The following is a 21,020-nucleotide window of genomic DNA, read 5'->3' on the forward strand; positions in this document are numbered from 1 at the left end:
CGTGTGTGCACGCATGTGCACGTGTGTGCTCATACGTGTGCGCATGTGATCTGTGTGCGAGCATGTACATGTGTGCGTGCTTGTGTGTGCTCATGCGTGAGAGCATGTGCTCGTGTGTGCACGCATGTGCACGTGTGTGCTCATATGTGTGTGCACGTGCTCTGTGTGCGAGCATGTACATGTGTGCGTGCCTGTGTGCGCTCATGCGTGTGAGCATGTGCTCGTGTGTGCTCGCATGTTAGCACGTGTCCGTGTGTGCTCATACGTGTGTGCATGTGATCTGTGTGCGAGCTAGCACGTGTCCGTGTGTGCTCATACGTGTGTGCATGTGATCTGTGTGCGAGCATGCACATGTGTGTGCCTGTGTGTGCTCATGCGTGTGAGCATGTGCTCGTGTGTGCACGCATGTGCACGTGTGTGCTCATGTGTTAGTGTGTGCTCATATGTGTGTGCACGTGCTCTGTGTGCAAGCATGTACATGTGTGCGTGCCTGTGTGTGCTCATGCGTGTGAGCATGTGCTCGTGTGTGTGTGTTTGTGTGTGCACGCATGTGCACGTGTGTGCTCATGTGTTAGTGTGTGCTCATATGTGTGTGCACGTGCTCTGTGTGCGAGCATGTACATGTGTGCGTGCCTGTGTGTGCTCATGCGTGTGAGCATGTGCTCGTGTGTGCTCGCATGTTAGCACGTGTCCGTGTGTGCTCATACGTGTGTGCACGTGCTCTGTGTGCAAGCATGTACATGTGTGCGTGCTTGTGTGTGCTCATGCGTGTGAGCATGTGCTCGTGTGTGCTCGCATGTTAGCACGTGTCCGTGTGTGCTCATACGTGTGTGCATGTGATCTGTGTGCGAGCATGCACATGTGTGTGCCTGTGTGTGCTCATGCGTGTGAGCATGTGCTCGTGTGTGCACACATGTGCACTGTGTGCTCATGTGTTAGCATGTGTCCGTGTGTGCTCATACGTGTGTGCATGTGATCTGTGTGCGAGCATGCACATGTGTGTGCCTGTGTGTGCTCATGCGTGTGAGCATGTGCTCGTGCGTGCACATGTGCTCACGGGTGTGCGTGTGCATGTGTGAGCATGTGCATGCATGTGTGTGTAAACACATGATGAGGTGACATGAGGTGGCAGGACAGGATCCCAGGGGGTGGGGTGGGTTCTGCTTGGGGGACTCAGACGTGACAATAAGTTTAGTGCAAGTTCCTTGACCACACCTTGGATTAGAAAATAGAAAGTTTTCGGACTATTGTTGACACAGTTCAGGAAACTCAAGTCATTAGATTCTTTTTCTCAAAGGCGACATGGGTGTTCAAGGTACTAATCTTTGAACTCTTCTATAGACTTTGGAACTTTTAAAAATAAAACCTGAAGGAAAAAGTAAAATAAGAAGACCCCTGTGTGGTGGAGGGAGTGCTGGAGGCAGGACTGGGGGTGGGGCGGGGGTCCCAGAGGCAGAGGGGGTGCAGAGTGGAGGCTGGATGGAGCCTGTGCTGGGGGCCCTGGCACCCGCCCCCCACAGCGGGCATCCAGGGCTCTGGGGGGACCGTCCGGGGGTGCTGGGGAGGAGGGGCGGGGGTCCCAGTGGCAGAGGGGGTGCAGAGTGGAGGCTGGATGGAGCCTGTGCTGGGGGCCCTGGCACCCGCCCCCACAGTGGGCATCCAGGGCTCTGGGGGCAGGTGGTGGGGGTGGGGGGCCGCACCTGAAGTTGTAGCTCCGCTCCTGCAGCTGGAAGGAGTACTGGGGCCGGCAGTCAGCGCCCCCGCTGTCCAGGTCACAGTCCCAGCGGACGTGGACGCCCACGGCCCCGCCCTGCACACAGCGCACACTGCCCCAGCAGCTCTCGGGCCCTCCCGGGCCACCAGGGACCACTTCCCGCCCACCAGGGACCCACCAGCAGTGCCAGATCCTCAAAGACCCCTCCGGCTGCAGCCACGAGGTCCCCGATGCGGAACACAGGGCAGGCGGGGCTGGAGCGGGGATCGTAGCGGCAGAGCTTGAAGTAGGTGGGGTCCTGGGTGTCCAGGGCATTGGACCTGAGGGGTGGGCGGCAGTCAGGACGGACAGGGGGCAGGAGGGTCTTCGGTCTGCCAGCCCCCCCACCCCACCACACCCCACCGCACCCCACCGCACCCCATCCCCGCTTACTTGGAGAAGTTAAACTTGCTGAAGGTGACGGTGTTTTTGATGAACAGGGTGAAGTTCTCAGCCTGGAGCAGCAGGGGCTTCCTGCGGTGTGGAGGGGGGATGTGAGAGGCAGGCTCCGTGGTCGGGGGCGGGGCGGGGCCTGGGGGGCTTACACGGGCACAGCGCCGCTCTCCACTGGACACCAGCCCCGGATCTCGCAGGTCCTGTGGGTCCCATTGAACACTACGCACTGGCCCGTCTTTATGCCTTGAAAACACGGGACAAACCCCAGGCCCTCGAATCTCCATGGGGCCTGGGCAGGGGTGGGGGGGAGGGCGGCTGACAGGAAGGAGAGACACAGACCACCCAGGGTCCCCTGGGCCGGAGCCCCCCAGCCCGGGGAGGTCCTGGAAGGCGGGCCCGCTTACCGTGGCTGTGCGTCCCTGTCTCCCCCTCGGGACAGTCCTGGTCGGCCCAGCAGTTAGCCAGCGGGATGGACGGGTGCTGGGGGCGGAGAGCAGACCGCCAAGGGCCTGGAGGGGCCTCCCTTGGGGAGCCTGCCCCGCACAGGGGGACACACCCCTTCCTGCCTTAGCCCCTCGGGGGTCTCTGAGTCTGGGGGCACCCGAGAGAGCTGGAGGCTGCAGATAAACATGCAGCTGGCAGCCGCAGCGGGAGACGGGTGCAGGCGGAGTTCCAAGGCTGAGCAAGACTCCTGACCCGCTCCTCCTGGGGGGATGGGAGTGACGCGGCCAGGCCCAGCAGCTCTGGTCCAGTTCAGACGACAGAACAGGGGAGGTGATGGGCGGCAGGGAGGGTGAGGGCGTGCCGGGTGGGGCCACTGGGCACTGACCGTGGGCGAGCCCCGGTGGGACGGCCTGGGAGCACACAGGCTCGCCCCATCCCGGCTTGTTCTCCTGTAAGACGGGGTCGTGGCTGCCTGCAGGTGGGGACAGAGTTCTGGGGGTCAGCCAGCAGGGGAAGGCTCCAGGCACCAGAGGGAGACACAGTCTCACAGACGCGGCTTTGCAGTTCTGTCCTGGCTGGTGCTGGACACCGTTGCCCAAGGCACCCAGCTCAGGGCAGCGTGGGGAACACTGGTGGTCACAGGGCTCTGGCCCAACGAGCTGAGCAGACGGAGGACAGTGTGGGGCCACCTGCCCGGCCTCGAGGTCCCCACCTGTGTCCCACGTCTGTCCCTCCTCTCCGCCTGGCTGGGCCACTGTGGGCACCCCCCCAGGCCCCGTCCTCCTCCATCTGGCTTCCCGAATGGCCCCTTCCAAGGCACCGAAGATGGAGCACCCCTCCCCTGAGCCCCCCGCACCCCCATGCTCCTGTGATCAAGCCCAGCTCCTCCGCAGGGCCCTTGGGACCGCCACCCCTACTCCCGTCCAAAGGGAGGCTCCACCCCCACCGAGCAGCAGGTGACTCCTGAGAGGCCTCACCCGACACGGGGGGCCTTTGCCCACGCAGCCCCCTCTGCCTGAACAGCCTGAAGACCCCTGTAGAGCCTGGGGTCCAGCGGGAAGCCCTGCCTGAGCCTCCAGCGCTGGCAGAGGCCCTCCCGGGGACTCCCAGCGGCAGCCTCTGCGCCACCCCATGACCTGCCTTGGTGGCCGGGCCGTCTGCCCCGGAGCTCCTTGGCGTGTGTGGGCGGGGCTCTGCAGGCCCCGGGGGAGGCGCTGCGGGTTTCTGAAGGCTGTGGCACCATCTGGAGCACAGCGTGTGTGCTGGGAGGACCAGCCCACCAGGATCCCCGGAGGAGCAGCTCTGAGGAAGGCGGGTGGTCAGATCTGATGCGTTACAGCCCGGCCCCCGCCGTTTCACGGGAAGTGTCAGAAGCCGGGACATGGAACAAAGAGGAATCCCAGGGATTCCAGAAAAGACAGAACCACAGCCCCAGCAAAACTTCAGGACAGTCCACACACTGAACCAAGACTAGATGTCCGTGAGCGTTTGCAAAGGCAAGGACATCGTGTTTGCCAAGGGAAGATGGGGCCCACTGCGCACATGGGCACCCCAGCAACAGAGGTAGGACCACCAAGCAGGACTCGGGCAGCTGACTGCACCCTTTCTCTCCAGCCAGCAAGTGATTACGTTTTAGCCTCAATGAAAGAAAAATGTCACCACGGAGGTAGGCTTCTAAGGCAGTGTCCTGGGTCAGGACTCTTCAGGCAAAACCCACAGCCAGGAAACTGAACCCTTAAAAATGGTTAAGATGGTAATTTTGATGTTATGCATATGTTATCACAATTTGAAAAAAATTGGATAAAAAATCCGCAGCTGGAGAGAAGGGTCAGTGGGCTCTGTGGCAGAGGCTGGACCCTGGGACGCCCTCAGGCGAGGAGGAAAGGTGCGGCTTCTGGGGACGGTGAGATTTTCTAGACGGCAGGGACCACAGCTGCAGGGCAAAGTACGCAGAGATCGTGGGCGACCCTGAGCTTGGCATGGGCAGCAGTGTGCCGTTTGCTCACAGAAACGGAAGCTGCCCCCGGGGCACATTAATGGAGGCTGTGTCTAGAAAAGGGTGGTGGTCTTCCAGCTTGCCTCTGGCTGTCAGAGTCCACCTGAGGCCTGTTACCTTGACAACCTCCAAAATTCCCCTGAGGCGGGACCAGGATGAGGAAGGGTCCCGGACACTTCGCCGGGGACAGACTCTGGAACTAGGGACCTCGGGCAGAAGCCCTTGGGCAGTCTTACCTCTGGGCACCTGCCCTGGACTTGTTCTGGCGTCACAAGGAAGTTGGTCACCAAGAAGAACACGTTCTCTCCCTGGAAGAGAAGTGTCAGGGTGGGTCTCTGCTCCCTGTCCCCCACCAGGAGAGGTCAGAAGCTGGCAGCTCGGCTCGTGCAGGGAGGGGGCCCTAGATCCATCAGATCATCAGCCCTGAGCCCCAGGAAAACGCCTCCAGTGTAGCAAGCCCGGCTGCTGCACGGGGACCCAGCAGAAGGCCTCCGTCAGCCCGACCCAGGGACGGCACGGGCGGCCGTGAGAGCTGTTAGGAAGTGGAATGAACAGGAGGGAGGGGCAGGGGGGTGTCCAGTGGACCCGACGTGGACGGGGGGACGTCACTGGAGGACGAGAGGCCACGCTGAGGGCAGGAGGTGATTTCCCATCTGATGAGGTGGGCCTGCCCCTGGGAGGCAGCTGTGCTCAGGCGGGGGCCACCAGGGTTAGAATCTGGGAGTCAGCAGGATAGCAGAGGAGACTGAGGGGCGGACAACCTGGGTGACGTGACGGGAGGCGGGGCAGGAGACACAGTGTGGTTGGGGGCGGAGAAGGAGAGCCCCCCGTGGCCCCCCCACCCCACCCCCAAGCTCACGTGTTGAGCTCCGACACGCCTGTCCTTTCCAGATGCAGACTTTTTCTTTTTTTCTTTTCCATTATGTTTTTTAAAAATTATTTTTAAACTTGCGGCCCATGGGATCTTCACTGCGGTGTGGGAATCTACAGTCGCGGCAGGCAGGACCTAGTTCTCCAACCAGGGATGACACCTGGGCCCCTGCTTCGGGAAGGCGGAGTCTTAACCCCTAGACCAGCAGGGAGGTCCCGCCACCGTGGTTTATTACAGGGTACTGAATATAGTTTGCTGTGCTATGCGGCAGAAGCTTATTGCTTATCCATTCTATAACAGTTCGCATCTGCTGATCCCAAGCTCCCAGTCCTTCCCTCCCTCACCACCGCCCCCAGCTCGGCAGGCGCAAGTCTGCGGCCTTCAGCCGTGAGTCTGTGCGTAGATACGTCCACGTGTGTCACATTCTAGACTCCACACGTAAGCGAGATCGTCTGTCCCTGTCTGAGCGTCTCCAGGCCCATCCGCGTAGCTGCAGACAGCATTACTTCATTCTTTCTCTGGCTGAGGCGCGTTCCCCTGGGGGGCTTCCCAGGTGGCACTAGCCGTAAAGAACCCGTCTGCCAATGTGGGAGATATGAGAGACAAGGGTTCGATCCCTGGGCTACAGGCCATGGGGTCGCCCAGAGCAGGACGAGGCTGAGCGGCCGAGCAGGCACAGGCGGCATTCCGCCGTGCACACACACCGCGTGTCCTCCACCCGTTCCGGATGCAGGCTTGCAGAACGCGTCTCTCTGGCCTGGCTTCCCGACCATCTCCTCCTCCACTGGAAGGCCACTGCTCTGCGAGGCCCCTCCAGGGCCGGCGCCCCGTCACCCCTGCACGCGCTCACGGTGTGACGGGGGCGGTCAGAGGGGGCAGCACCCAGCAGCAGCTCCGGGTCACCCACCTGTGGTGGCTTCACGAAGTCAGCCACGTCCCACAGCCGGTTCCCCAGCTCCTCAATCTGGGTCACGGAGACCCCCTTGAGCTTGGTGATGACAGAGACCTGGGGATCCGGGTCCTGCTCCTGGTAGCCTTTTTTGGCGAGGAGGGCCCACCTGGGGAGGACAGGCGGGCAGCGTGGTGCGTCCCCAGCCCTCTCCCCCGTGGCCTCCTGGCTCCCAGCCCGGGGCTCAGGGGCCCCACCTGGTCTCCCGCACCAAACTCCTTGCCTAGGCCGGAGCTCCAGCCACACGTCTGAGAGCTAGGGCCCTTGTTGGGCACCCATGGGCTTGGGGACGCCCACCATCACCTCCTTCACCAGCCAACACCCTCCCCTGCCCTGTCTAGATCTGGCTTCCTCCTCAAAGACGCCCCCAACCCAGCTTGAACTGGTGGTCTCTCCTGGGGTCCTCAATGCTCCAGCTCTCACGAGTGTCAGGGACCACCTCCCGCCCGGCCAAGGGCCCCCGGTGTGGGGAGGGGGGTCCATCCTGCTGGGCACTGGCGTCCAGCACAGGGCTGGGAAGAAGGCCCAGGAAAGGATGTAGGGAGGCACCTGAGCACAGGCCCTGCTCTGACACCCCCCCAGCCTCTAGACAGATGGAGAAACTTCCTTCTCCCCACCTCCCGCCCTGCCACCAACCAGCAGCCCAGACCCTGAAGACTAAGTTTTTCGCCCCTCAGCCTAGCCGTGACCCCTCTAGCCAGCACACCCGGGGTCTGTTCTCTTACCCCACCACATAGACCACGACCCCCAGCTGCAGCAGCCTCTGCAGGGCGCCCACCCGCCAGTTCCGGGTCATCACATACTTCTCCGTTTTGTAATCCAGAAGCCCCCAGCCCACCCCGGCGCCTGGGGAGCCCATGTTCCCAGCTCCTGCTGGCGGCCAGGCTGCGTGAGTCAGCACGGCAGCTGCAGCCACAGCTGAACGGGGAGCTGAAGCAGGCGCCAAGCAGGGCCAAGCCAGAAGCTATTAAAGGGACACTCGGGCAGGACTCAGCCTCCACCTCCCAGCCCCTGGGCTCAGGCCCAGCCTCCCCGCTTCCCAGGGCCTCCCATCCAACGCAGACTCTGCCGGCTGGGCCCCGGGCACTAAGGGAGGAACGGTCTCCGGCCACGCCCTCTAACCTGTCACCTCTGAGGGGTGATGAGAGGTGGGACAGGCACTGTGAGAGGGCCAGCTGGAGCCCAGAGGGCAAGGAAAGCCTCAGGAAGAAGGGAGCCCTGAGCTGCCCCGTGCAGACCTGACGCTCAACAAGCAGCGCTGGGGAGGGCTGTCCTGGGTGGAGGGAGAAACACAGGCGACTGCTAGCGGGTGAGTGAGCGCTGGACCCACAGGTGGGAGCGCGATCCTGGCTGCAGAAAGCAGTCAGCCCCCTGTGCGGCGCGCCCGAGAAGCTGCCCCGTTCCCAGGCTCCCGAGTGCAAAGAGGACAACGAAGAGGCAAGCCCGCCGCGCGCGCCGCCTATCGGTCTCGGCTGCGAGCCAGCCAAGGTCAGCGCGCGCTCTTGGCGGTGTCCGCAGCAACCAACAACTCGGGGTCGCCTGGGCAACTGCTGCCGGGGAGGCGTCCCTATTGGCTGCAGCGGACAAGCGCCCCGTCAGATTGGCCGATGAGCTGGAGGGCCCGCCTCCATCCCCGGGCCGCGCTCCGCTGCAGTCCCTGGCAGTCCCCGCTCTGTGGCCGCGACTGTAGAGTGGGCGTAACCATGAGGGGTCCCCTCCAGGGGCCTGGGGAGAAGGAAGACCAGGAGGAAGGGGCGGCGGCGGCCTCTGGGCGTCCTGCTGGGGGCCCGGGGACCAAGAAGGGTTCGGACACGGATTTGGACTCCGACCAGGAGACAGAAGGTGCCTACTGGCAGGGGGTGGGGGGCAGGCTGGGGCCGCGTAGGCAGGGGACCCCCCGTCTAGCAGGAGCGCACCCCTCCGTGGAGCTGGGGGCGGCTCCCGCCCTGTGCCTTCCCCACCATGCTCCTGGCGGCATCAGTTCCATCCTTAGAACAGGCTTCCAGAATGAGGTTAAGAGGCAACCCCCACCCCCGCCACCCCGAACAGTGTAAGAAGGGCTGTCTCACCCCAGCCATCAGAAAAAAACTAAAGGAATGGAGGTAGGGAACTTAGAATTGCTTCAGTTTCCTCCCCTATAAGAGGTTCACACAGCCCTGTGGTCTGCAATCCGGTGGAAGAGACGCATACACTGCGGGGTCAGGGGGCTGGGTGGGGAGGGGGCCAGGACCAGCTACATGAGTGGCAGGACTGCAGGCGGGGCCGCTTTCCCGGCCGGCACAGGAGGAAGCGCCTCCAGAGGGGAGACCAGGCTGGGCAGTGGGGCCGGCCGGGAGGGGGCCACGTGAACCCCGTCTCCCATCAGGCGCCCGCAGGCCCGGCGAGCTGGGTGAGGACACCCTCTACCTGAGGTCTTGCCGGGCCCACAGCGTCGTGCCCGCCTCCTGCTTTCTGCGCCAAGGGAGCGCCCCAGAGCTCAGCCTGCGGCACCGTGGCCTGGGGCCCCAGGTACCCGGGGAGGGACCCTCGAGCAGGTTTGAAGGGCGAGGACCTGGAAGGCAGCAGCCATGGGAGGGGGCCCTTCCTGAGCCCAACCCCCACACTCCCCAGCCCTGCTCGGGGTCCCAGGCACGTCCCAGCCCCCACACTGAGTGACAGGTGGGATCGGGGCTATGACAGAGCTCAGTACAAGGACTGGGGGGCCTGAAGGGCACCCCTAACTTGTTGGGGGGATCAAGGAAGCTCCTGGGGAGACCGAGAAGGAGAAGCCGGCACCCCTGGGCCTGTGGGAAGGAATCGAGTGGGCTGAGCCCTGCAGGCAGAGCCCAGGGAGTGCCCCCCCACCGTGTCTGCAGCCCTGGAGAGGGCCAGGCCCTCAGGTCCCTCTGTGTCCCAGGGGGCCTGGGCTCTGGCCCATGCACTGACCTCCAATCCCTACGTCAAGCGGCTGGACCTCAGGGACAACGGACTCTGTGGGGCCGGTGCAGAGGCCCTTGCGGGCGCTCTGAGCAAAACCCGCAGCATCTGTGGTAGGTTCTGAGCCTGGGGTGGGGCTGGGCTACCCCACACGGGCCTTCTCACCCCGCTCCCAGCTGCTGCTGCTACTGGGGGGCAGGGCTTCATCACAGGGTGGGGGAGTAGGATGCAGTCAGGCCCTGTGTGGGGCCTCCGGAGTTGTGGGGCCTCCTCCACTGTCTTTGGCCGGCCAACTCCCCCTGTGTGTGGTGGCATCCTGGTGCCTGGATGCGGGGGGCGGGGGGCAGATGGGCAGGGGCCAGGCAGGGCGAGAGGAGAGGGGCTGGATCCAGATGCCGCCTCTGCCACGGAAGGGCGGGGAGACCCTGGGCAAGGAGCCAGCCTTGCTGAGCCTCAGTTTCCGACACTCAGTCCTTGGAGATGTGGGGACATACTCTCAGGAGAGTGTCTGCTTACGTAAGCCCTCGACTCGTGGCCACCTGGGCCGTCACCACCAGTCCCGGGAAACGCGGCAGTGGGGCTTCCGCGGGAGGGCCACGCGGCTGCCAGGTGTGAATCACCCACTGAGGGGCCGGGTGCGTCTACATCACAGCCCCACAGAGTAGGCAGTGTTAGCCCCCCGACAAAGCTTGTGGACACACGGGCTGGGGACGGGAGTCTGGGGAGCTGTCTGGGGCCGCAGGGGACCCAGTTGATGGGGGGCAGACTCACTATCCACTCCAGGACAGTCTGGCCGCTAAGTCCCCTGTGCTGGGTCAGGCTGGGCAGCTGCGGGGGATGGGAGGAGGCGGGGCCTGGCTCTGGAGCCCGTCCCTGAGGAGTGCTGCTGGCCCCAGATGTGGACCTGTCGGAGAACCGGCTGGGAGCGGAGGGAGCCCGGGCCATCTGTGCTGCCCTGGTGGTGAGCCCGGCCGTGCAGAGGGTGCAGCTGGCAGGGAACGGCCTGGAGGAGCAGGCAGCCCAGTACCTGGCTGAACTCCTGCTGGCCCACACGGGCCTGAAATCCCTGGACCTGAGCTATAACCAGCTGAATGACCAAGCAGGTACCATCCGGCCACAGGCCAGGGCTACCACGGTGGTGCTCGTGACTGTCTTCCTGGGGCAGGGTGGGCGGAGGTAGGCAGGACCACTCTGAGCATCCGTGCCCCACTCTTGTTCCCTGCACCCCACCCCCACCCCGGGACTCTCAGTCCACTCCCCAGGTATTTCTCTGCCCAGCCAGTGCCTGTGGGCCCTGACAGCCACTAGGAATCCAGCCATGAATTCAACAAAGCCCAGGGCTTCCCAGATGGTGCTAACGGTAAAGAACCTGCTTGCCAACGCAGGAGATACAAGAGACTCAGGTTTGATCTTTGGGTTGGGGAGATCTCCTGGAGGAGGGCATGGCAATCCACTCCAGTGTTCTTGCCTGGAGAATCCCATGGACAGAAGAGCCTGGCGGGCTACAGTCCATGGGGTTGCACAGTCAGACACGACTGAAGCAGAGCAGCAAGCACGCCCTCACGGGACACATGTTCACAGGATTACCCTCCATAATTATTGGTGCTACAAAAGATAGAAGCAGGGCAGGATTCTAGAGAAGAATGGACTCCCCCCACTGCTTTAGAGAGGTGACCATCGGGGAGGGCTCTGTGAGGAGGTGACGTTTAAGCTGAACTGTTAAGGAGGGAGAAGTCAGTCATGGCAAGACCAGAGGGGGAGCATTTCAAGCAGAGGAACCATTTCCCAGAGAGACAGGCAGACACCAGGGTGGCTGGGCTAGTGAGCCAGGAGAGAGGGGCCCGGCATGGGACGGAGTGGCAGAGGGGCCGCAGGACCACAGCAGGCGGGACGGGAGGACGTTGTTCCAGGTGCTGTGGGCGACGTCAGTGGGACTCCGCCATCTCAGCACCTTCTCTCCTGCCCCAGGGCCTCTGCACGGGCTGGCTGCCTTGCCAGGAACATACGCTTCTACCTGCCTGTCCTCAACCACCCCAGTCAGTTCTGAGAGTCACCTGGGGGCCTTCCCTGGAGGTCCAGGGGCTAAGACTCTGCTTTCCCAATGCAGGGGGGCCTGGGTTTGATCCTTGGTCAGAGAACTAGATGTCATATGCTGCAACTAAGACCTAGAGCAGCCAAATAAAAATTTTAAAAACATTAAAAAAAAAACATGTTTTAAAAATTTAAAAAAAAAAAAAATCCCCCAGGACCTTGGGTTAGGAATACAGATTCCGTGGCCTGGGACCTGCTGGGCCTCTGAATCCTCTTGAGGGGTATGCCTGTGGACCTGCATTGTAACAGCTGCCCCCAGGAAATTTGCCTGATTCAGAAAGGTCGGGAATCACTGCTCTGCCTGCTGAGCGTGACTGAATGGCACTAGCCTCACTGTGGGAGAATCAGTCCTAGAGTTCAACTTTGAGACAGACAGCCTGCCTTCTGAGAAAACTTCTGTGGGAACAGGCACATTAAAAGAGAAGCTCTTTTCAGGCTTTCAACAAAGTGAGCCTAGGGGTCCCTCTGGGCCAGCACCAAACAGGCAGTGAGGTTGGAGAGGCTTGGGACGCGAGGCCCTTCGAAGGCTGCACGGCTCGTGGGGGTCTGTGGGCGGGCCTGCCTCCCTGAGGGGTCTCAGCCTCCCCACCCGACCCGAGGCCAGGGTAGCACCGACCTGGTGAGGTGGCTGCGGGGGTCGTGAAGAACACGCCCTGGGGCCACAGAAGGCCGATTCACGGCCGTAGGTCCCGCTCACCCTCCCGCTGCTCAGCAGAGAAGGGGCTTCCCTCCAAAGCGGGCGCGGCCGCCGCCTGCCTCGCCCAGCCCTGGACGGGTCTGAGACACTGCGGCTGTCAGGCCTGGTGCTGGACGTGGGGTGGGGGCCCGGATCTCAGGGAGGAGCCGGGCGGCCGCGCGGCCTGCAGGGAGCTCTCCAAGGTGCTACCGCGCCTGCGGACCTGGACGCTGAGCCTTCCGCTCTGTGCTGGGTGCCAGCACCATGGAGAGGGGCCAGGCAGGGCGGTCTAACGCTCAGAGCCCGGAAGGATGGACACGGAGCAGACAAGGGGTCCGAGGTGGCCCAGCCCGGCCTGGCTGAGGAGGCAAGGGTGGGATGAGGAGCTGTTCCGCAGGTAAAGAAGGGCGTCAGCAGTTGCACACGGGGGTGGGGGGTGGGGGCGCGGGAGTAGCCGGAGCTGAGGACCAGGAGCAGGTCAGACCCGCCGAGCCCCGACACAGCAGCGGAGTGGGTAGGCGGGGCTTCTGCCCATCTTACATGCAAAATAGCTCTCGGGATTCTCTTTCCTTTTCTTTTTTTCTCTTTTTAATATTTACTTATTTATTTGGAGAAGGGCATGGCAACCCACTCCAGTACTCTTGCCTGGAGAATCCCATGGACAGAGGAGCCTGTTGGGCTACAGTCCATGGGGTTGCAGAGAGTCAGACACAACTGAGTAACTTTCACTTCACTACTTATTTATTTGGCTGCACTAGGTCACAGTTGTGGCACGCAAGGTCTTCAGCTTCAGCATGTGTGATCTAGTTCCCTGACCAGGGGTCTGATCTGGGCCCCCTGCATTGGGAGCTCGGGAGTCTTAGCCGCTGGACCACCAGGGAAGTCCTCTCCTTTTCTACACCGCTGCCTCCTCTCCACCACAGCCGCGCTGAACGTGTCACCTCCTGCGTAGACAGTGGCACAAGCCACCCTGACCTCTGGCTCCCGCCCCCGCCCACCATAACCTTGTCTCTTCTTAAAGTGTCTCTCTAGTGCCCATCACTCCTACCTCTTCTCACAGACTCACCTGCAGGGCCCAGCACCAGGCCTGTGTGCGTTTCCACGAGCCCCGGACTCCCTGTCCCCGCTTCTCCCCTCGACGTTCACTCTCCATGGGTGCATGGGGCGTCCCTTAATCCTCAAGGCTCTTTCTGCTTTCCTGACCCCGCCCCCCAAGGCAGGGTTAGCCCCCACTCTGTCCCCATGCCTCCCTGTTGGTGGTTGGATAGCTCACATCCCACAAATGTGTGTTTATAGCTTCTCTATTAAACCTGAATGCCTTGAAAGCAGGGCAGGCCCACGTGGGGTTGGATGCCCTGACGCTTGTGCACAGCCGAGACCCTGGCCCACAGTGGGCATCACTGTCAGCTCTTGAAAGAATGATATGAGTGAACAAGAAAGTCTGTCGTGGTGTTTCTGAAGGGGAGACGCTTGGACCGGCCCTGGCAGAAAACACAGGACTCACGGAGCTCAATGTGAGGTGGAATTACCTGCGAGGCCCGGGAGCCATAGCCTTCGCCAGGGGACTGGAGGTACGAGGCCCCGCCCAGCAAGCCCCTCCAGCCTGTCCTTCGGGGGCGGGTCTCCCAGGCACCAGCCCCCCATCTCTTGCAGCTCTTCAGAAATGAGCCCTAGGGACTTCCCTGGCAGTCCCTGGCAGTCCAATGGCTCAGACTTCAGGGGGCACAGGTTCAATTCCTGGCTGGGGAACTAAGATCCCCCACGCCTCATGGTGCAGTCAAAAAAAAAAAAAGGAAGAAAGCAGAAGCTGGATCTTTCCAGCATTGCTTAGAGGATGCTTCTCCAGGTGACTTCAGTTTCCCTGGCTCTATTTAATGATGACAGTTTGGTCTCCCTGCACTGACTCTCGGGGTGCTGAGTGAGGGGTCCATAGCTGGAGATGCACGCCTCCAGAGATGTCACGGACACTTGGGTGGGGGGGACACCATGCGGTCCAGTGACGCACACTCACCGCTGGAAGGATGCTTGCCTAAAACGACAGCCCTGGGCCCTGGGAGCCTTGCACACCCTCTCACATGCCCCTCCTGCTCCCTGGTCCTGACGCCTGGGGAGTGGGGGGCACAGGACCCCGTGATGCCCCTGGGGGCAGCTGCCTCCGTGGGATCCTCCTCGGGGAATGGCAACGAGGCCATGCCCTCCCACAAGGCTGACTGGGGTCCCACCCCACAAGCTGGGCACCCATGGGCTCCCCACTTCTCCCCATCACAGCCCTCCGGACACATTTCACCGAACAGACCTTCACTGGCATCCTCTCTGGGCCCTGGGCTGCTCTGTGCCTCAGGGTCCCTGCCTGACAGGGGTCCCCACCATTGTGTCCCTGGCGCCTGCGGCCCGGGGCAGACCGCCCAGTCCAGAGGCTCGCTCACACCCATGCCCACCCTCTGCACTTGCGTCTGGCCTTCCCACTCCACTGGTCGCCACCGTCCAAGCCCAGGGCTCTCCCCTGCAACCTCTGTGGTCTTCTGCTCCCAGTCCACACTCTGCTCCTCAGCCCTCCTGGGCTCGGAGGCTGGGGCCTGGCTTCCTCCACTGGCACGTGTGGTCCCACGGGGTTGCTCCTTTGTGTCCCAGGCAAACATCTTCCTGAGGGTCCTGGACATCTCATACAATGGCTGTGGGGATTCTGGAGCCTCCGCGGTGGGGGAGGCGCTGAAGACCAACAACGTGCTGGAGGAGCTCTACATGAGGTGAGAGCAGGGGGCCCCCGCCCCTGCCTCCAGGCCCCCGGCCACCCAGGGACTGGGGCTCCTCCTGCTGCTGTTCACTCTCAGGGCCGGAATCTGTCACAGTCCCAGGGCATGCCGTTCTGTCCCTCTCACTCAAGTTCATCCTTGCTATGTGAAAGTGTTAGTTGCTGAATCGTGTCCACTCTTTGTGACCCCAGGGACTGTAGCCCACCAGGCTCCTCTGTCCATGGAATTCTCCAGGCAAGAATACTGGAGAGGGTTGCCCTGCCCTCCTCCAGGGGGTCTTCCCAACCCAGGGATCGAACCTGGGTCTCCCAAATTGCAGGTAGATTCTTTACCCTCTGAGCCACTAGGGAAGCTGATCGTTTGTACGTGGGGACTCGTAACTCCTACCACACGGCTGGGTGCTGGGAGGTGCAAACACGTAAACCTCTTTAGCAGAGCTGGTGCAGGCGGTGGCGCTCCACCTGCATGCTCCTCCATTTCAGGAGGGGTTTGTGCTCTGCCCAGCACATGGCTGCTGGGGGCCTGCACGGGTGAGCTGCTCCTCCAAGCCCAGGCAGGGTCCCAGGCCTCCTGGGGAAACCAGAGGGAAGGGAGGAGGCGGAGGCCAGACAGGTCATGGGCTGTCCGCCATCGGCACAGGCATCTGCTCCATCCTACCCATTCTCCCCTCCCGATGGGGGAAAGCTGGGGTCTGAGAAGTTAGAGGGAAGTGGGGCTGGGTTGGAAACAAAGTGGCCAAGAGCAGTGAGGAGGCCTGGAGTTTGGGCCCATCGGGAGCAGAAGGACGTGGGGAGGGAGCTGGGTGGCTGTCGTGGGGACAGAGGCAGGGTGTAGGATGCATGGGAGCCCCCACTGAGCACCGAGGGCCAGGGAACAGCAGCGGGTCTCCACTGGGGCGTGGGGTTGGGGGGCAACAACCCTCTAGGCACATCTGCTGGACCCTGAACACTGGACACTCCACTGAAGCGTCTACACACTGACCTGCCCAGGGCCCCCGGGGAGTGCTTGGAGGCTGGACCTGGGGGTTGCACCAGCAGCCCTGGGGCAGTGTGGCTCTGCATATCTGCCTGCAAGGCAGCGCAAGGCACACGCCTTTCTGTTGCAGCAACAACCGTATCTCCGAGGCGGGAGCCCTGAACCTGGGCCTGGGCCTGCGAGTCAACCAGACACTGAGGATTCTTGCTGTGAGTGCCAGCTTGAAGGGGGAGGCCCCGGCACAGACCCGCCTGTGCCTGTCCACACAGCCCCCTCCCCGCCACATCTCACCCCGGTGCCTGCAGGCACATGGGGGAAGGGGCGCCCGGCTTCCTCCTGCAACCTCGTCATCCACACACCCATCTCTGGCCTGGCCCACAAATTCCTTCGGACTCCCCCCAGGCCCACCGGGCTTCCCCTCACCCCCTCCCCGGCCTTGCTGGAACCCAGGGGCCACGCAGGTGTTCCGTCCCCAGTGGGGAGGATGTGGCCGGCCGTGCGAGCAGAAGGCAGTGAAGGGAGGCCGGAGCGGGCCCTCCAGGACTTCTGTGCCAGCTGCCCGTGCTCCGGGGACATCAGCCCTGCCTGGCCCTCAGGGGGCGCAGGAGCCCCCAGCAGCACCCACTTCCCCAGTCTGAGGCTCACTCTTGCCCCCTAGTAGAACCCAGACCTCCCTCTAAGCGCTGAGTCTCCATTTCCAGCCACCTGCCGGATGGTCCCCGAGATGAGAACAGGTGCACAGGATTCTGGGAGTCGAGCCTGACCTGGTTGTCCCCCTCCAAGGGCTGCCTCTAGGTGGGGGGCTCCTTCCCATCCTGTCAGCTGGGGCCCAGTGCTGACCCCGCCTCATTCCACATCTTGCCTCCGGGGAGGGGGGCCGGGCTGCCCGCTGCCCCTCCTCCCCGCCTGCGATCAGGTGCTAACAGGAGATGGTCCCGGCTTTAAATCTCTCTGGAAGACGCCAAGCTTAGTCATTTGCTCGTTCACAGCACATGGGCTCTGCACTCTGCCAGCCCCACCCTCCTCCCCACCTTGAAGTCCTTCACTCTCAGCCCAGTTCAGTTCAGTTCAGTCACTCAGTCGTGTCCGAATCTTTGCGGCCCCATGGACTGCAGCACGCCAGGCCTCCCTGTCCATCACCAACTCCCAGACTTTGCTCAAACTCATGTCCATCAAGTTAGTGATGCCATCCAACCATCTCATCCTCTGTCGTCCCCTTCTCCTCCCGCTTTCAATCTTTCCCAGGATCATGGTCTTTTCCAATGACTCAGTTCTTCTGATCATGTGGCCAAAGTGTTGGAGTTTCAGCTTCAGCATCAGTCCTTCCAATGAATATTCAGGACTGATTTCTTTTAGGATGGACTGGTTGGATCTCCTTGCAGTCCAAGGGACTCTCAAGAGTCTTCTCCAACACCACAGTTCAAAAGCATCAATTCTTCGGTGTTCAGCTTTCTTTATAGTCCAAAACTCTCACATCCATACATGACTACTGGAAAAACTATAGCTTTGACTAGATGGACCTTTGCTGGAAAAGTAATGTCTCTGCTTTTTAATATGCTGTCTAGGTTGGTCATAGCTTTTCTTCCAAGGAGCAAGCGTCTTTTAATTTCACGACTGCAGTCACCATCTGCAGTGATTTTGGAGCACAAGAAAAGAAAGTCTGTCACTCTTTCCATTGCTTCCCCACCTATTTGCCATGAAGCGATGGGACCGGAGGCCATGATCTTAGTTTTCTGAGTGTTGAGTTTTAAGCCAGCTTTTTCACTCTCCTCTTTCACTCTCATCAAGAGGATCTTCAGTTCCTCTTCACTTTCTGCCATAAGGGTGGTGTCATCTGCATATCTGAGGTTATTGGTATTTCTCCTGGCCATCTTGATTCCAGCATATGCCTCATCCAGGCCAGCATTTCTCATGATGTACTCTGCATATAAGTTAAATAAGCAGGGTGACAACATATAGCCTTGACATACTCCTTTCCCAATTTGGAACCAGTCTGTTGGAAAACAAGGAGAGAACATAGCCCCGCCCATCAATAGAAAATTGGATTGAAGATTTACTGAGCATGGCCCCACCCATCAGAACAAAACAGTTTCCCCCACAGTCAGTTTCTCCCATCAGGAAGCTTCCATGAGCCTCTTATCCTTCTCCATCAGAGGGTAGACAGACTGAAAACAAGTCACAGAAAACTAATCAAACTGATCACATGGACCACAGCCTCGTATAACCCATAATAAAACTATGAGCCATGCCATGTGGGGCCACCTAAGACAGACGGGTCATGGTGGAGAGTTCTGACAAAACGTGGTCCGTTGGAGAAGGGAATGGCAAACCACTTCAGTATTCTTGCCTTGAGAACCCCATGAACAGTATGAAAAGACTCTCAGCCCAAGCTGCTTGCAATTTCCCAGCCATGCTGTACAACCTCTCAGCCCTGCTTTGTTCCTGTGGCTCTTCTTGTTGAAATGCCCAGCTCAACCCACCTGGCCTGGAAAGTTCAGCTCGGGTGTTTCATCCCATCCACCCTTCACTTTCCAGGGAGGGTTGGTGCAGGGGTCTCTCAGCACTCTCCACACTGCATTGTTTTGTTTCTTCTCCTCTCCTCCCTGTAACAGTGAGCTCTTTAAGGGCAGGGCGTGTCTCGTGTATCTCTTTAATTCCTGACACAGAGTGGGCGAAAGGTGGGGGTGCAGCCAGTGTCCACTCCCTTCTGCTATTCTTGGTTCCAGCACCACCAAAGGCATTGTGCTGCAGGGAGGAGCCTTTTGAGCTGAGAGAGTGGGGCCGCCCGGAGCCATATCAGCAAAGATGGGGGATCCCTCCCGCTACCCTGAGCTCGGCGTCCCTCACTGAGGGATGTGTGTGCTTCTCAGGTGTCCAGGAATCCCATGCGAAGTGAAGGCTGCTCTGGTGTGCTCAAGTCTGTCCAGGCTAATCCACAGTCTGCACTGGAGCTTCTGGACTTTTCTGTGAGTTTCTCATAAACCTTGTCTCTGACCCTCCCAACAGCCCTGGGAGATATGACTTTCTCCATTTTAGAAGGAAAGAAGTGGGGATCGGAGAGAGTGCCTGCTCAGGTACACGGTGTGGCCACATCTGAGTTCCAACGTGAGTCACGATGCCACTCTGACTCCGTTCCTGCCTCTGTGTGGGGTGTCATGGTGGTCTCACCTTGGACCCCTGCCTGGGTTCTTCATTGGCAGAGAGGGAACAGGTGGATCAGAGGCACCATGCTCACTGATGTTTGGATTTGCAGGTTCATCTCTTGCAAGACAGCCCCTCCTCCCAGCCAGCAGTGCCTGCGAGTGGATCCTAGTGCTGGAGATTCACTCGGGGGGCTGCACGAGAGATGATAACCCTGTTTCATTCCATTTTGCCTTTAAAAAATTCTTTATTGGCAGTGTGGAGTCTTAGCCACTGGACCACCAGGGAAGTTCCAATTTTGCCTTTTAATGTAGAAAAAATATCACTCTTTTATAAGGTGGTTAAACACAAACGAGAGAATCCCCAAATACAAATCATGAAGAGTCTAGTTACAAATCACTGCTCATTCTCCCTCTGATTTATTTCAACCCAGGCTTGAGTCAAAGCCTGTTCAGAGATGTGTTTACAGTTTCAATCCTTCAAACTTGGGACAAACTGATACCCTATGAGGCTCGAGACCTTGTGTGTGTGTGAGTAAAATGGTCAAGTTCTCAAAAAGTCTTAACATCCTTCCTAGTGATGGGTTTCTCCTCAGGATATCCAGGTGAACAGAGAGTTTGATGATCTTGCCAGTTCAGTGAAGGTCATCCTTCCAGGGCTTTGCATAAAGACGGCTGCCCGAAGAGTGGAGTACAAAAAAGAACTGCTGGCCATCTTCAGGCCATCTGAATGACTATGTGTTGTGTGACTTTCTTCTCTCTCCCATGGGCCACTTCAACTTCAAGGTGCCTTTCAACGCATGAGTCCACTGAGGCCCCATGTCAACCAGGTGGAAGTCCTACAGAGCTGGCCTTCATAGTGACTGAGACATCAGTGTTAACCAGGGCCTTCCATTGTTCTCATTCAGGTCACAGATTTGTACTCCAAGAGAAATGAAAACATGTCCACACAAAAACTTGAACATACATGTTCATGGCAGCATTATCCATGATATACACAAAATGCAAATACCCACCAACTGATGAGCGGATAAATAGAATGTAGTGTACTTATACAATGGAATATTACTTGGCAATAAAAAGGATGAAATTTGGGATGATGGAAATGTTCTAAAATTGATTATGGTAACGGTTGCACAATTTCAGTAACATACTAAAAGTATTTGAATTGTGTACTTCAGATGAATTGTATGATATGTGAACTGTGTTTTATACAGTTAAGAAAAAAAGGAACGAAGTAATGACATGTGTGACAACATGGATGAACCACTACCCTAAGTGAAAGAAGTTTATCATAAAAGACCACTTATTGCACCAATTTAATTGGGTGACTTGTCCAATATGTACATATCTCAGAAAAACTGTTACCTATACACACACACACACACACACACACACACACTGTTTGATCCATATTGTGTGGAAAAAATTATGTATAAATGTGTATACTAGCAGAAAAACAAAAAGACCTAAAACAAAACAACCCTGGCACATTAATAATGCTTATCTCTAGGTTGTGGCTTTATGGCTTTTATTTCCTATTTTCTTGCATTTTCCACTCTTCACACTCAGTATGTGTTACTTTTACTATCAGAAAAATAAGTCGTGCTTAAGACCAGGCCGGCAGCACAGGTCTTGAGTCTGCTGCGTTCTCGGCGCCTGAGGAAGGAGGGCCCCCCCATACCCACGACAACGTCCTAACCTGAGGCGGTGCTCGGGGCCAGGAGGTGACGGAGGGTAACGGTAGCCAGGCCCTGCGGGATGAGCACCAGTGAGGAGCCCCAGGAACCTGCTCTCCCCGCCCCCAAGCGGGGCAGCACTCCTCAGTGACCCTCCACCCTATAGGGCGGGGAGAGGACCTCACAGTCGGAGCGCGGGGCTGGGCCAAGCGCCGCAGGATGCTCCCCCACTTCCCTGTAGAGCCAGCAAATAACCAAGCCAGTCATTACATCAAGGCCCCACACCCTCCCCAATTAACCAGGAGGCTCCTGGCGGAGAACCCCGAGGTGAGGCGGTGTAGACCAGACCACGCCTGCTGCAGGGTGCGTGAGGGGCGGGAG

General features: G+C 59.6%; 2 protein-coding genes across 8 annotated transcripts in view; one reads left to right on the plus strand and one right to left on the minus strand.

Annotated features, from left to right (window-relative positions):
* The window catches only part of P2RX6 (purinergic receptor P2X 6), an 11,128-nt gene extending 3,487 nt beyond the window's left edge, over nucleotides 1–7,641 (minus strand). Inside the window, exons 1-8 of one of the 5 annotated variants that reach the window (XM_043489993.1) lie at nucleotides 7,213–7,641; nucleotides 6,368–6,518; nucleotides 4,826–4,897; nucleotides 2,554–2,629; nucleotides 2,299–2,392; nucleotides 2,147–2,227; nucleotides 1,893–2,034; nucleotides 1,701–1,810 (exon numbers count right to left, since the gene is read on the minus strand). In XM_043489993.1, coding sequence (XP_043345928.1) covers nucleotides 1,701–1,810; nucleotides 1,893–2,034; nucleotides 2,147–2,227; nucleotides 2,299–2,392; nucleotides 2,554–2,629; nucleotides 4,826–4,897; nucleotides 6,368–6,518; nucleotides 7,213–7,268 — 782 coding nt within the window. In that variant the 5' untranslated portion in view covers nucleotides 7,269–7,641. Of the gene's footprint in view, nucleotides 1–1,700; nucleotides 1,811–1,892; nucleotides 2,035–2,146; nucleotides 2,228–2,298; nucleotides 2,393–2,467; nucleotides 3,896–4,825; nucleotides 4,898–6,367; nucleotides 6,519–7,134 lie in introns of those variants that run through there. The other 4 variants (XM_043489984.1, XR_006273589.1, XM_043490016.1 and 1 more) reach the window with 4 other exon arrangements.
* A 432-nt stretch (nucleotides 7,642–8,073) lies between these two features.
* LRRC74B (leucine rich repeat containing 74B) lies at nucleotides 8,074–20,301 on the plus strand. 3 transcript variants are annotated; one of them, XM_043490029.1, is made up of 9 exons: nucleotides 8,074–8,251; nucleotides 8,775–8,917; nucleotides 9,306–9,438; nucleotides 10,222–10,428; nucleotides 13,554–13,663; nucleotides 14,724–14,839; nucleotides 15,951–16,029; nucleotides 18,691–18,786; nucleotides 19,557–20,301. In XM_043490029.1, the coding sequence occupies exons 1-9, from the start codon at nucleotides 8,113–8,115 to the stop codon at nucleotides 19,692–19,694; spliced, it is 1,161 nt and encodes a 386-aa protein (XP_043345964.1). In that variant the 5' UTR covers nucleotides 8,074–8,112; the 3' UTR covers nucleotides 19,695–20,301. The 3 variants fall into 3 exon arrangements, with proteins under 3 accessions (XP_043345964.1, XP_043345971.1, XP_043345980.1); XM_043490036.1 differs by having other exon boundaries at nucleotides 9,354–9,438; XM_043490045.1 differs by lacking the exon at nucleotides 15,951–16,029.
* Nucleotides 20,302–21,020: the final 719 nt, after the last annotated feature.

This window comes from Cervus canadensis, chromosome 1, assembly GCF_019320065.1.
Source record: "Cervus canadensis isolate Bull #8, Minnesota chromosome 1, ASM1932006v1, whole genome shotgun sequence".
NCBI classification, from domain to species: Eukaryota; Metazoa; Chordata; class Mammalia; order Artiodactyla; family Cervidae; genus Cervus; species Cervus canadensis.